Raw genomic sequence first — 13,876 nt, forward strand, 5'->3', positions numbered from 1 at the left:
GAATGTGATCACTAGGAGTCGACACCAACTCGACAGCACAATCTTTCCTTTGTTTATGGCTTTAGAAAAGCCTTGAAGGTGATCCTCTGTATATTCCAAATCAAATATCCTTACTAAATAAGGTTCAGTTGTAAGAATCCACTATACAGTTCCTTTATATCTCTTATCTTTTTGCAGTCCCACCTCAAATCGGTGAAAATGCCCTTTTAGCAGCTGTGGATTCCTATAAGTATGGCTCCAGTCAAACCTTAACATGTACAGTATATGCTGTTCCAGCAGTGGCCAAAGTTCAGTGGTATTGGCAGTTTGAGGAAGAATGTACTTTGAATCCACGGTAAGTACAATATGACTTCCCAGTTATTTTGGCACTGACTCATTGTGCTGGCTGTTGTTCTGACATTGACTTCTAAAAAAACAATTCAGCTGCTTTACTATCCATCCTTTTCTGGTTTGAGTCCTACATATTAGAGATACTACCTTATCCTGTAAATCTGCTAATGATCCCCATGATTGGCAGCTGAGAGTGTCCTCTTTTGCGATGCCATCTGTGGGCCACATCAAAACACAGGGCACATGTTGAGGGACACTGATAGAACTCATTGGCTGACCCAGTACTGTGGACCTCCTTTTCCTTGGAGAGTTGCCCAAGTTCGAGCCCAAGTTCCTTTTGAAAATATTGGAAATCTGGCCTTGGACTCTAATAAAGATGATTGATTGATTGACTCCCTGGAAATCCTGTTCAGACCTACCATTGGCTTCTCAAATTTTGCTAGACATTGCCCACATGCTTTCTAGTGACTATCTTCATTTCCATATGGACTAGAAAGCTGCATATTTTAAAAAGGGGGGAGAGAAAGCTGGGATTCTCGGGATGCTGAATTTTGAATATAAGAATTCAGAATTTGTGTGCTTGTGTAAAATTCCAGCTTAGGACTGATCTGAATTTTCATGAAGTAAACATTTTAGTGCAAGAGGAAGACTTGGGCATGGGAAGGGGAGGCATGGGGCACGGTCCTGTCATGTTCTCCAGCCTCCCTGCTTCATTTCTTAATGTTCTTTGGTACCTGTCTGCTGTGCTTCTAAGCAGCTGCTTTGATGCTTTTTAATTATAATCTTCTTGCTAGAAACTTGATCCAACCAAAGATCATTTTATCAGTATGACAATATCACACCATGTAGTCAGTTAGACTTGGCTATGTGATGATGTTGCAAAACCATTTCATAGTGATAGTTCCTACTCTCAGTCTGAATGGGTAATTCCCAAACAATTTGGGATCCAGTTGGCAGTGTGGTGATATTAAAGCACTACACAGCCAATCAGATTTGGCTATGCATAACATCATAAAGCCAATTCAGAGTGAGGGCAGTGCTTCCTGCCTTTACTCTGAATGGGCAAATACTTTTGTCATGTTCTCAGTCCTCCCCAGAATTGTGTGTGTGTGTGTGTGTGTGTGTGTGTGAGAATTCTTTCATAAAAAGCACATTGCACAATTCTAATTGCAGATCATTCCTAGAATACAAATAGCCCAAAGTTTTTTCTCAATTTTATTTTGCTGAACCTTTTTACTGAAAGGGCCCCCTGGGACGGTGAAGCTGTAGAGTAAACCTAACTTTGGGCTAAAAGAAGAGTAGAGGCTGTATAAAAATATTCACTTCCATCTCTTCCTGGCAGTAGACACAACTTCCTCCAGCTCAGCTATGACTTTGTGCATTGGGAATAAGAGTTGGCAACATATGTTGTCACATACACATGGGTGGTGGATGACTTCCTTCACTTCACTTCTCTCCTCTCCTCTGCACTCTCAGTGGCAAAACTCACTGTTTTATAATTTACTGTTAAGCCTTTTTGTTTTGTTTTTTGCTTGAGACAGACCCCTGCGTTTCTGTTCCTTATGGCCATCCACTGTTGAGTGCGTCTTTATGGAAGTGTTCATCAGAGGAAGTGCTTTAATTGATGTTAGGGAATGATAGAAAGAGTCTCTGACCAAGGTCCTCCATACCACTTCCCTTATCTGAGTTTTATACAAGACCAGACTTCCTTTTAGGAAAGGGAAAGAAAAAGAAAAGGAGTCAGTTTTCCTGTTGATGTTTCAAAAACAACATCCACTATCTTCTTCCTTTGGTGCCTCATCACTTCCTGCATAAGGCCTAGCATCCTAGAAAAATGCTTTCAGGAGTCCAGTGATTTCTGTGTCACTCTCTGTCTTCCTTTTCAGCCAAATTAACACAGATTGTCGATTTCATGAATGGAGCTCTGTTCCCAGAATAGCTACTTCCCACCCACCCCCATCAGTATCCTGATTGGGTTGACCTCTTCAGAATAATGAAGGACCTCTAGATCCTTCATTATTCTGAACTATATCCTAGATTATCTCTAGACCCTGGGAATTTCTGTTTTCATATAGCAAAAAGGTGTATTTTAAGATTTCTGGCTGATGTACTGTGCAGTACTAGGCACATGGTGTAATATAACGTTTGTGCAGTTGTGTGAGAGTGCTGTTGTGCAAGTACAAGAAATATGCAACCTGAGTTGTAAGTGTGTGTGTATATATGAAATATGAGGCATCATTGTTGCGTAACTCAGGTTATGCAGTTTTTGCACTTGTGCAACAGTACCCTTGCATGACTGCACAATGTGCCACCATGTGTGTAACGCATGGTGGAATCAGTCATTGATTATACGTCTATTCTGCTTCTTCTTTAGAAAACTCAAAACAGCTTCCATTGGGCTCCCAATAGGCTCTAATCCAAGCATTACTTACCTTCTCACTAGATTAACTTCTGCAATGCTTTAGCATTGGCTGCTCCCAGATTACTCCCTGGGACCATAAAGTGTTTTCAGGCATACTCCTGCCCAGGGTGTCTTCCTCTGCATTCCATGAGCATATATTCGGGACATCTGTTAGTCCACAGAAACAAACAAAAAGGACACTTGAAGATGAACTTTCTGTTGTCTTTCTCTCTCAGGCAAACTGTCCTGGGGAATAATTCCTACACCTGTAAGAAATGGAAAGACATAACTGACAGAAGAGGTGGAAACCAGATTGAAGTAGTAAAAAACCAATTTGTTGCTATTGCCGGGAAAATGAAGGTGAGCCATCTGTCTTTGGTCCAATTGGAAATGCTTTTTATGTGTTTGAATTTTGAGCACATCTCATTTATTTGCTTATTTTGGAAACATAACCATGGGCCTTGGATACCGAACACAATTACATACTGGCTTGTCCACAGAGACACTTGCCTAATCTCCATGGAAACTAGTGACTTCTTATTTACATTAAATAGAAAATAAGTGTCTATAATATTTTTATCCTACTTTTCCTCTAAGGAGCTCTGGAAAGCATACATGTTCTCCTCTTTAATCCTCACAATAACCCTTTGAGGTAGGTTGGGGTGTGAGATGAGTTTCATACTCCAAAGCGATTTGAATCCAGTTCCACCATGTCAAAGCCCAACACTTTCACTGCTATATCACACTGGCTCCTAGATTCCCGCATGCTTACCTACACAGGGTTGTGGCTAAGCACCAGTATAGGCCTGTGATGGGGTCAGTCGAACTTGGAGGCCTGGCTTCAGATCTCACCTCTGTTGTAGATGCTTCTGGCTGGCCTTGGGCAAGTTACTCTCTGTCAGCCTAAGTGAAATGGAACTGAAAGCAGTGTACCTCACAGAGCTGTTTCATAGCAGATGCAATTAAAAAAAAGTAAAGCATTTGCAGATGTGTTTAACATTTTAAGCACAATTGTTACAAGTCCTAAAATGTGTTACCCCAGAAACCTGCATTAAAATGCATGATGCAAAAATTAGCAAAAACAAGACAGAGCAAATACAACAAAATTATGACAATTATATCAGTTGTATAATAATATTAATTATAATAGTCCAGTTCTGTTCAGTTTTCAGTTTCAGAACTGAACTGAAATTATAATAATTATATGTAAGTTATATTTGCACTTTGCAAATTGAAAAGTGTTTATAAATGTTAAATTGATTGCCAGGAGGTCCAGGACCAACAAACGGAAGCAATGTTTCACACAATGCGTGATCCACTTGTGGAACTCTCTGCCACAGGATGTGGTGACAGCCAACAACCTGGATGGCTTTAAGAGGGGTTTGGATAACTTCATGGAGGAGAGGTCTACCAATGGCTACTAGTTGGGCTACAGGCCACCTCCAGCCTCAAAGGCAGGATGCCTCTGAGTACCAGTTGTGGGGGAGTAACAGCAGGAGAGAGGGCACGCCCTCAACTCCTGCCTGTGGCTTCCAGCGACATCTGGTGGGCCACTGTGCGAAACAGGATGCTGGACTAGATGGGCCTTGGGCCTGATCCAGCAGGGCTGTTCTTATGTTCTTATGAATTTATTGAATATTTTATTATATTAAACTTATTTAATATTTTAACCCGGTTTGGGGGGTTTTAATTACTGCAATTGTTTAATTCTTGTTTTAAAATGTTTTAAAATTGTTAACTGTTGTCATATTGCTTTTAATTTTTGTTTTAGCTCTTTATTGTTTTAGTGGGTTTTTTAAAATTGTAAACCGCCCTGAGCCATTTTGGAAGGGCGGTATACAAATCAAAAAAATAAATAAAAATAATAAAATAAATAAATAAAAACTTAGCTGGACCAACTTCTTCGTAATCATGCTGAAGGATTGACCTCCATGATATTGAAGTTATGATGGAAGTGTTTTATTTTCAGTTTTACTTAATTTAAATACTCTGTTTACAATCTTCATTGTAGCAAGATGGCTGAGGAAAGTTAAACAATTTCACTTTTGTTTACCAGAATGGACAACTGGCAGGTCATATAGTTTCAGATGCAAACAGGTTGCCTAGAAGAATGGTGGGGTTGTGTGTGGTACTGGAATTTATAATTGCCTGGATAGTGACATGGTAATTGTGTGAGAGATGTTCAGCTGTGTAAGATTCATTTAAATCCTTTAGCATCAGTATGGCATGGAATTGCTTGATTTTCTCTCTTACAGACTGTAAGCACCCTTGCTATTCAAGCAGCGAATGTATCTGCTTTGTACAGATGTGTGGCTACTAACAAAGAGGGAGAAGGCGAGAGGATCATTCCCTTTCATGTTACCAGTAAGAATAGTTCACCAATGGCACGAGTGTTTTTTGATTAATATGTCTGCCACTGTTTCATTAAGCACAACAGTTTCTGAACCCTTCTCTACTGTCTATATGTAAAAGACACTTCCCAGTTGTATGTAAGACTGCTAGCACCTATGCACTCACTACCTGTTCAAAGTTCAGACCAGAGCAAATGTTTTGAAACTAACGTGTTTCTTTATAGATACACTAGTATTTGTAAGCCCGTTTTAATAACGGGCTCTAGTGTGGGGGGGGTGCTGCTCTTGGAGCCCAAGTCGCGACGGGGAGAGTGGAGAAGGGGAGGCTGCCGCAGCTCACCGTGGGTATAGACGTTGCCCGCCGCCGCCTCACCCGCACTGTTGCTGTTGCGGCGGCCGCCGCCATCAGGGCCAGTCGCCCCACCGTGACCTCCGCCACCTCGGCCCGCACTCTCCTCTGGCGTAGGCCGCAGCCGCTTCTCCTCGGCCCGCCGCTTCTCCTCCTCTCAGCCCTTTCGCCGTGGCGGCGGCCGCCGCCATCGGGGCCAGTCGCCCCGCCGCCGCCACCGCCGCCTCGGCCTGCACTCTCCTCTGGTGTTGGCAGCGGCCGCTTCTCCTTGGGCCACCGCTTCTCCTCCTCCCGGCCTTCTCGCTGTGGCGGCGGCGGCCGCCATCGGGGCCAGTCGCCCCGCTGCAGCCACCGCCACCTCTGGCCGAGGCCACCACCTCGCTAGCACTCTTCTCCGCTTCTCCTGCTCCAACATGGCCGCCCGTGTCTGGGCGGCCGTATCTTTTTGGGCCGATCTGGGCATGCGCTCCGCGCATGACCAAAACGGCCCAAAAAGACACGGGCAGCACGGCCGCACACTTTAGCCTTTTATGATATAGGATAAGTGCATGCACACACACAAAAGATATCCGATGATTGTTGTAAATGCGGAACTCTTATGATTTTAAAAATAGTGTTTAAACAGTTTTTAAGCTGTAAACTGAACTTTGAACACTACCTATTTTGACGTTTTGTGAAAAATAAAATGCCCTAGATACGGCACAACAGGAAATGAGGTGATTACGTGTGAAGTCGTATTAAAGCTGACTGCTCTGATTTCAGTGAGCAAGATCAGAAACAAATTTCTATTCCTGGATCCCCCCTCTTACATGATGTGTAGAAGGAACCTAGACTCATCTGTGGATATGCTCTGCATGCATTGCCAAGCCTGTGGCCACTGCTGGCAGCTCTGACAGTGCTGTGTGTGTGTGTGAGGGAGAGGTGGTGGAGGAGGAGGAGGAGGATGGAGTATACGTAGTTTAGACTTTGTGCAAGGAAGGGGAGATTTGATGACAGGCCAGGCAGTTAAAACTGCAACAAATTAGAATTCTAAAGTGGTAACCAGACAGTAAGTGTAAGTGGTGTACTTAGTGCCTGTAAAGTAGTGTAAGTGGTTGTCTGCCTGTTCCTGAAGTCAGAATTATAGAGGTGGAGGGCCCAATTCACCGTGACTACTTTGGGCACCTGAATATTTATGAATGATTTATTAGGAGGGTGCTGAGTTTCCTAATGTTTAATTTTTAACTTTTGAGTCCTTTTTTGAGTAATTCTTCGCTTGCATACTATACCGTTAATATAGTTTTAAAGAGCACAAATTCAACTTGATTCTTGATTCCATGGAACTTTGTATTCGGTTGTACACAGAATGAGCATAAGACAAGGAGAAGGGGATTGGTGTCCCTTTGTTTTCCAACTGATAATGTTACCCTGAATGTTCCAGTATGACATCTGCTGACGGTAATGATGGCTATGGGCATGACTGATGCATTCTCCCCTAATAACCTCATTCCCTTCATAGGAGGCCTTGAAATTAATCTTCAGCCCAACATTCAGCCTACTGAGAAGCTCAATGTATCCTTGCAGTGCATGGCCGACAAGCTCACTTTTGGAAACCTGTCCTGGTTTAAGTTTAGGCCTCGTGGCTCAGTGGCACGCCTGAACGGACTGCCCATGTCTGATTGTAAGAACCTGGATGCTCTTCAGAAACTGGATACTACAGCTGCACGTGCCAATGGGGAGAACATTACTCTGGAACTCCTTCTCCACAACATTTCCCTCCAAGAGAGTGGGGATTACGTATGCATGGCCCAGGACAAAAAGACCCAAACACAGCACTGCCTTGTCAAACGCCTCACTGTTCAAGGTAATCCCGTGCTATGTGAAAACAAGGCAAAAGATCTTATATTGTGATAGGTGTGAACAGCACATTGTCTTTGGGCTGTAAGTGGCCTTCAGTGGAGTTTCGTGTGTAGCTTATAAGCTCTATCCATAATCTTGGGAGTCCCAGAATAAATGGTTTTTTAATGAAAGTTTTTCTAGTCGTGTTGGTTTGTAGATAGCAGCTGAGTCTGAGGTATATAGTCCCAGAAGCTCAGCAAACAAAGAGGAAGATGAAAAGAAGTACTTCTTAACACAACATATAATTAAGTTGTGAAATTAATTGCTTCAAGATATGGTGAGGTCAGTAGTTTAAATTGTTATTAAAAGGGATTAGACAGATTCATGGAAGATTGTTCTATCAATGGCTGCTAGCCAGCATACAAAGAATGGAGCCTCTCTGTTCAGAGGCAGCATACTCTGATGACCAGTAAGAGGGACTATCATTCTCTACGAATACTTGTGAAAGTACTACCAGGTGCATTGTCCTGGCCACTGCTGGAGACAGAGTGCTGGAATTGATGGAATGTTTGGCTTATATCAACCAGTTCTTGCATGCTTATTTTTCAGCTGTCTCCATCTTTATTTTTCAGCAGTCTCCATCTCTACTTTGATGATAATATTACGATAAGCATTATCAGAGTCCTTCTTCACACCATGTAGTAAACCTGAGATCAGGCAAAAAAATGTCGTGGGGATCTGGATCTCCTGATTGTAGAACAAGGGCTTCCCAGAACTTGTAGTCTGTTCAAGAGGCAATCTAGTAGCTTGGCAGTTGTAGGGAAATACAGAAAACAGTGCCTTATATTAAAACATATAGAGCCGGGTCTCACGATCAGTGAGACCCAGTTTGTGCTGCAGAGCGGGCTAAGCCCGCTCTCCCCGCAGACGACCAGGGAGGGACCCCTGGGTGGCTGGATCGGCCACCCACACGATTGCTGGCTCCGTGACAGAGCCAGCGGGGGCTGCTCCAGCATGTCCTGCGTGAGCGCACAGGGCATGCTGGCGAGACCCCTGGAGCTGGGAGGCGGCTTTTTGCCTCCCCTCCAGGGGTCTCCTCGTGAGTAGCCGTGGCACAGAACCACACCACGGCTACTCATGATGGGGAAAAAACAGGTTTGTGGAGCACTCGCCTGATCGTGGGAATACCCCCGTATTTATGGTAGTACTACAAGTTGTTTTTCCTGATGTAAATATATGGATTGTGGAAACAGTATGTAACAGCCCATGTAATTGCAAGGGGAAAAACATTAAGTTTCAGACTTGGCTGGGTTCACATGTACTACAAAAGCATGATTTGTGCTAACCATAGTTAAGAACCCACACCGAAGTTTGAGAGTCCAGATATAAAACAGGCAAACGATAGTTTAGAGTTGCTTGTCTACTTTTGATTCCCACCTGCTTAGAACTCGGCTTTGTAGTTCATAAATTCACTCCTGTCTCTGTGGTGCAGCAGCCTCTTGAAGTGGAGCAGTGACCAATGATTTTTGAATTTAGACATTATGGGAAACACAATTAGCATAATTGTGGTTTGCGAACCAACTTCAAACCATGGTTTCAGATCCTGGTTTGTAATGTCCAAACAAACCAAAGGCTTGCTTTACTAAACTATGGTTTCATGTTAAGTCCAAACTATACACACTTCATCTACATAGAAACTATCTTTGCACAGAAAAAAAATGTTATTTGTAAAATAGTCTTCAGGTATATACAGATTAGAACCTAACTAATGTTTTAAAATGATAGTTACTTCAGTTCTAGTATTTTTGATATTGTGCTCAGATTTAAGATACCTACTTCTATCTCAATCTTTTAACCACTATGCGACATCAGCTCAATTACTTATCTTGTGAATCAGAGTTCCGTTCTCAAATACTCATATTTTCTATTTTGTTCCTTTGGACACAGAACCAGTGGCACCCACAATTATAAAGAATCCTGAGAATCAGACAACAAATACTGGCGAAACTATAGAAGTGTCTTGCATAGCAAATGGAGTTCCTTCTCCAGTCATCAAATGGTTTAAAAACAATGAATCCCTTATTGAAGATTCAGGTAAGAGTGAATGTTCTGTTCTGTAATTTCACTTGTACAGTTGCTTACATACAATTCCCCACTGATTTTTTTATATCTAATTCATTGCTTATCTAAGAAACACATTTTATATAAGGTGCCTTGTGCATTCCTGAGTATGCATATTGTAATCAGGGTTATTTACCAAAACAGATATATTGATTGTGGAGCATTTTTCATGGAGATAAACTAGACAAGTTTCAAATTCCATCTCACCGTTGCTTAATTTCTATCAAGAGAATTATTGAGACTGAAGCCTGCAGTGAAGTCTAATCTGAAAGGCCTTCCCTAATCACAGATATGTGGGTCGGGTTGTCGTGAATTTGCTCAGAAGAATTGTCATATGTGTTCTGGGAATAAACCCTGGAACTAAAATAGGTTCTGAGGATTAATCCTGAAAAGCCTTGCCTCCAATTAAACCCCACCTCCAAACCCATGGTTCTGTTATTTGAATGGAAAATTCAAAGATTCAGGAGTGTGTAATATAACATTTCCTACATGGAAGGAGCAACTGCACCGGTAATCCCAAATGAATATGTACATAAATCAACATATTTATCTTAATAAAGACTAAGCCTGGAGGCAGTCACGAGGGAGAACAAAGTGAGGTTGAATCTAAGCAAGACAGAGGTATTCATTGCGGGAGGTTGAGACTTAGGAAGTGGTTTAGATCTGCCTGTTCTGGACGGGGTTGTACTCCTCCGGAAAGAGCAGGTACGTAGTCTAGAAAAAATTCTGGACCCAAACCTTTCCCTGATTTCTCAGGTTGAGGCAGTGGCCAGAAGTGCTTTCGATCAGCTTGCCAGCTACATCCATTTCTGGAGATAAATGACCTTAAAACAGTGGTGCATATGCTGGTAACATCCAGGCTTGACTACTGCAATGCGCTCTACATTGGGCTGCCTTTGTACATAGTTCGGAAACTGCACTTGGTACAGAATGCAGCAGCCAGGTTGGTCTCGGAGGTTGCCTGAAAAGGTCATATTACACCCATTTTAAAAGAACTACACTGGCTGCCAATAAGTTTCCAGGCAAAATACAAAGTGCTGGTTATTATCTATAAAGCCCTAAATGGCTTGAGTCTGAGGTATTTAAGAGAGCGCCTTCCTTCATTAACCCCCTTTCTGTTAAGATCATCTGGGAAGGTCCAGTTGTGGTCGCCACCAGCTTGGCTGGTGGTGACTCAAGACCGGACCTTTTCTAGAGTTGCCCCAGGACTCTGGAATGTGCTTCCCTAACGAAATTAGAGTTTCCTCTTCTCTGAATGTTTTTAAGAAGGACCTAAAAACATACCAGTTTAGTCAGGCTTTTTAGTTTATAGTTTTAAAGCTTTGGTTTTAGAGTTTTTATTGTGTTTAAAATTGTTTTAATTATGTTTAATGTTTTAATGGTTTTATATGGTGAACTGTCCAGGGACATTCAAGTTCAAGTTCTTTAATGTTACAGCCACAAGCCAAAACAGCCAGGGACATTTTTGTATGGGTCGGTATATAAATGTACCTAATAACCAAATAAATAAGTCAAATTAACAGCAGCAGCCACACAGGAATAATCAGTTTGTTTGTCTTTATCCTCTACAAGGTATTGTTTTGAAAGATGGGAACAGTAGTCTCATCATCCGAAGGGTGAGGAAAGAAGATGAAGGGCTCTATACTTGTCGTGCCTGCAATGTCCTTGATTGTGCAAAAGCAGCAATGTTTTTTGAAGTGAAAGGTTGGTATCCATGGGGAGGGCCCATTGCTCAGTGGCAGAGCATGTGCTTTGCATTCAGAAGGTCCCAGGTCCTGTCCCTGTTACCTCCAAGTGGGACTGGGAGAGACTCCTGTCTGAAACCCTGCAGAACTGCTGCTAGTCAGTGCAGATAAAACTGCACTCAGTGGCCCAGTGGTCGAACTAGGTGTAAGGCAGCTTCATGGGCATGTGCTGTGGTTGAGTTTTGCAAAGTGTTTCATTCATACTCTATTTCATTTATATTTTCTGTATTGATTGTTTGCTTTTATATATTGTTCACCTGCGTAATAAGAGCTTCCAAGGCCATTCACAATACAGGAGAACCTTGTTAATCACAGACTCCATACCCACAATTTTGTGTATCCGCAGTCGGGGAATTGGCACACAACCTCGTTATATGCGGAAATTGGCAACCAAGGGGTTAATTTTCATGTATCCATGGGTCGGGGATGGCCATTCTGTGACTGAGAGCCTCAAAATGGCTCCTTTTGCAGGAAAAAAGGGCAAAACCCCATGATTCTCGGCAAATGCTTTGCTAATGGGGGGCATTGCTATGCTATTGGGGACCCACGAATCACAGTAAGCCATGCCCCCCTTTTTAATATTTTCCCAACCTCGAGGAACCTAACCCTTGCAATCCCATTGCCCCAATGCCTGCGTATTAGCAGTTTCCATATCTGCGGTAGCAGCAGAGAACGGAATCCCCGCAAATATGGAGGTTCTCCTGTATACCATCTTGTATACCATTCAGTTTATTGAATTGACCATAGATAATGGCTGATATAAATACACTGGCTGACATCCTGACTACCGAAACATGTGCATAATAGGACCTCTGAGCAGGCAGCAGAACTGGCCCCACAGCTCTGTCAGTTCCCTGAAGCACACTTTTTTCTGCCCTCAATGATGTGTTTCTGGTGCAGGCAAAAGAGCACTCCAAAAGAAGTGTCAGCTGGCTCTTTTGTGCAAAGATGTGTGCATTGAGGGATCTGATGGAGCTGCAAGGGTGGTCCGGCTGCTTGCTTGGAAGTGCTGTTTATGTGCACACTTCAGTAGTCAGGATGTCACAGCCAGCATCTCTATATGCATTCTCAAAAGTACTTGTCAAATAGCAAAATAAACCTTGCCCAGGCAATATAATCTATTGCCTTCTTAACAAGCAAGCCAAAACGATATCCTGTTGTTCTCCTAGTCCCCAGCAGGATAGTGGAGTGATGTGCCATGTGACCCTATTTTTGTTGGAAGGAGAGTGTCTGCAAATAGGCCTCATGTAAATACATGTGTTCAGTTATCTAACAAATGTGACTTGCTGGAGTGTAGCCTGCACTGTTTCTTAGAACTGGAAACATGATTTTGATAGATGATTTCATGTGAGGGAATTTTGCAACTCATCTTGCCTCGGGATGTAGAACGATATTAAAACAATGATCCATTGTGAGCCAGAAGTTGTGTGATGCAAGAGCTGAAAGTATACAAGCACATGTGAAGTGAACTTGGTGGCAGAAATGAGCTCCTTTTGAGGCTGACTGCTACATGCCTTTTGTTGCAAGTGGCTCAAGATGTTTGTGCCAGGGTGAAGATTTCATTATAGAGCAAGATCAGGTTTAGTCACTAAGGAAATATTTAAAATGGAGTTGTCCTCTATAGCATCTTGGGCCTATTAGCCCCTTTTAACATCCAATTTAGCACAGTAGTCTGGTAAACCAGAAAACAGAGTAAATTGTTTGTAAACTACAAACAAAGCCATCTCCATCTGTGCACCTTAGGCATGGTCAGAAGAAGCCACTATGTTCTTCTGGAGCCGTTGGGTCATTGCCTTCTTTCAACACCCAGCAGTGAGCCCTGATTTTCTTGTACAGCAGGCTCATCATCCACACACCTCTCATGCTCAGTCCCGGATCACTGCTCTTTTTCCATTTGCTAGTTACCTGGCATGTTTTATACAGTGGATGGGCTCACCTCAGGTTAGTGTGAGATGCTGCAGCCCCAGGAGAGCACACTGTCCCTACTTCCGGTGTTGGTACCGATATGCAGAGATTGGTTGTCTGAATTCACTAGTCTTGGTATATTTTGCCCCACTTGCTGCAGGGAAGCCACCATCTGTCCCTCACTTCAAATCAAAGTTACATATGTTGTGTTCCCTGCAGCAAATCAGGCAGGATAGGCCGAAACTGGTGAGTTCGGCGAACACAATCTCAGCATATTGGAACCTGTTGTAGGTGCGATGTGTGCTCCTGGAGCTGTGGCACCTCATGTGAACCTGAGGTATTGCTGTAGTATGAGCCCATCCAGTCTGGTTCAGTCATTTGTATCCATTCAGACAAGTATACTGTATGTGAGGGAATTTTTCCCCCTGGGGCTGTGCAAATGTAACTGGAGGAAAGGAAAGACATGATTTAGCCAAACTTGAGCACTCTAAAACCCCATTGATTTCAGTGAGAGAAATGTAAGCGTGTAGTTAAACCTCCCATTGGGATCAGTGGGATTTAAAAGTGTTTAACTTTGTTTGGGTTGTGCTGTTTTGTGTTTCACTGCCTGGCTAATGTTGCTGCCATTAATAATAATATTAATAAGTAATAATTAATGAAATGACAAAAAAGTTGCTGCTATGCTTTTATTTCATACAGTTTGATGTAGAAGATGACTGATATGCATTGAAGGGCAAATCTTATGGCAGCTCTTAGTATCATTTCAATAAGGGCAACTCACCTTCATTTACTTCACTTGGGTTATAGTGGGGAATGTGTGTTTAAGCACTGAAGGGCCCAGTCGTCTTAGGTAGAA

At 42.7% G+C, this 13,876-nt stretch overlaps 1 protein-coding gene across 2 annotated transcripts in view; it reads left to right on the top strand.

Annotated features, from left to right (window-relative positions):
- KDR (kinase insert domain receptor) overlaps positions 1 to 13,876 on the top strand; it is a 57,990-nt gene that overhangs the window by 25,374 nt on the left and 18,740 nt on the right. For both annotated transcript variants that reach the window (XM_053258391.1, XM_053258392.1), the window contains exons 10-15: positions 178 to 334; positions 2,968 to 3,091; positions 4,987 to 5,095; positions 6,930 to 7,274; positions 9,197 to 9,343; positions 10,943 to 11,074. In XM_053258391.1, the coding sequence (XP_053114366.1) occupies positions 178 to 334; positions 2,968 to 3,091; positions 4,987 to 5,095; positions 6,930 to 7,274; positions 9,197 to 9,343; positions 10,943 to 11,074 (1,014 nt within the window). The remainder of the gene's footprint in view (positions 1 to 177; positions 335 to 2,967; positions 3,092 to 4,986; positions 5,096 to 6,929; positions 7,275 to 9,196; positions 9,344 to 10,942; positions 11,075 to 13,876) is intronic.

This window comes from Hemicordylus capensis, chromosome 5 (assembly GCF_027244095.1).
Source record: "Hemicordylus capensis ecotype Gifberg chromosome 5, rHemCap1.1.pri, whole genome shotgun sequence".
NCBI lineage: Eukaryota > Metazoa > Chordata > Lepidosauria > Squamata > Cordylidae > Hemicordylus > Hemicordylus capensis.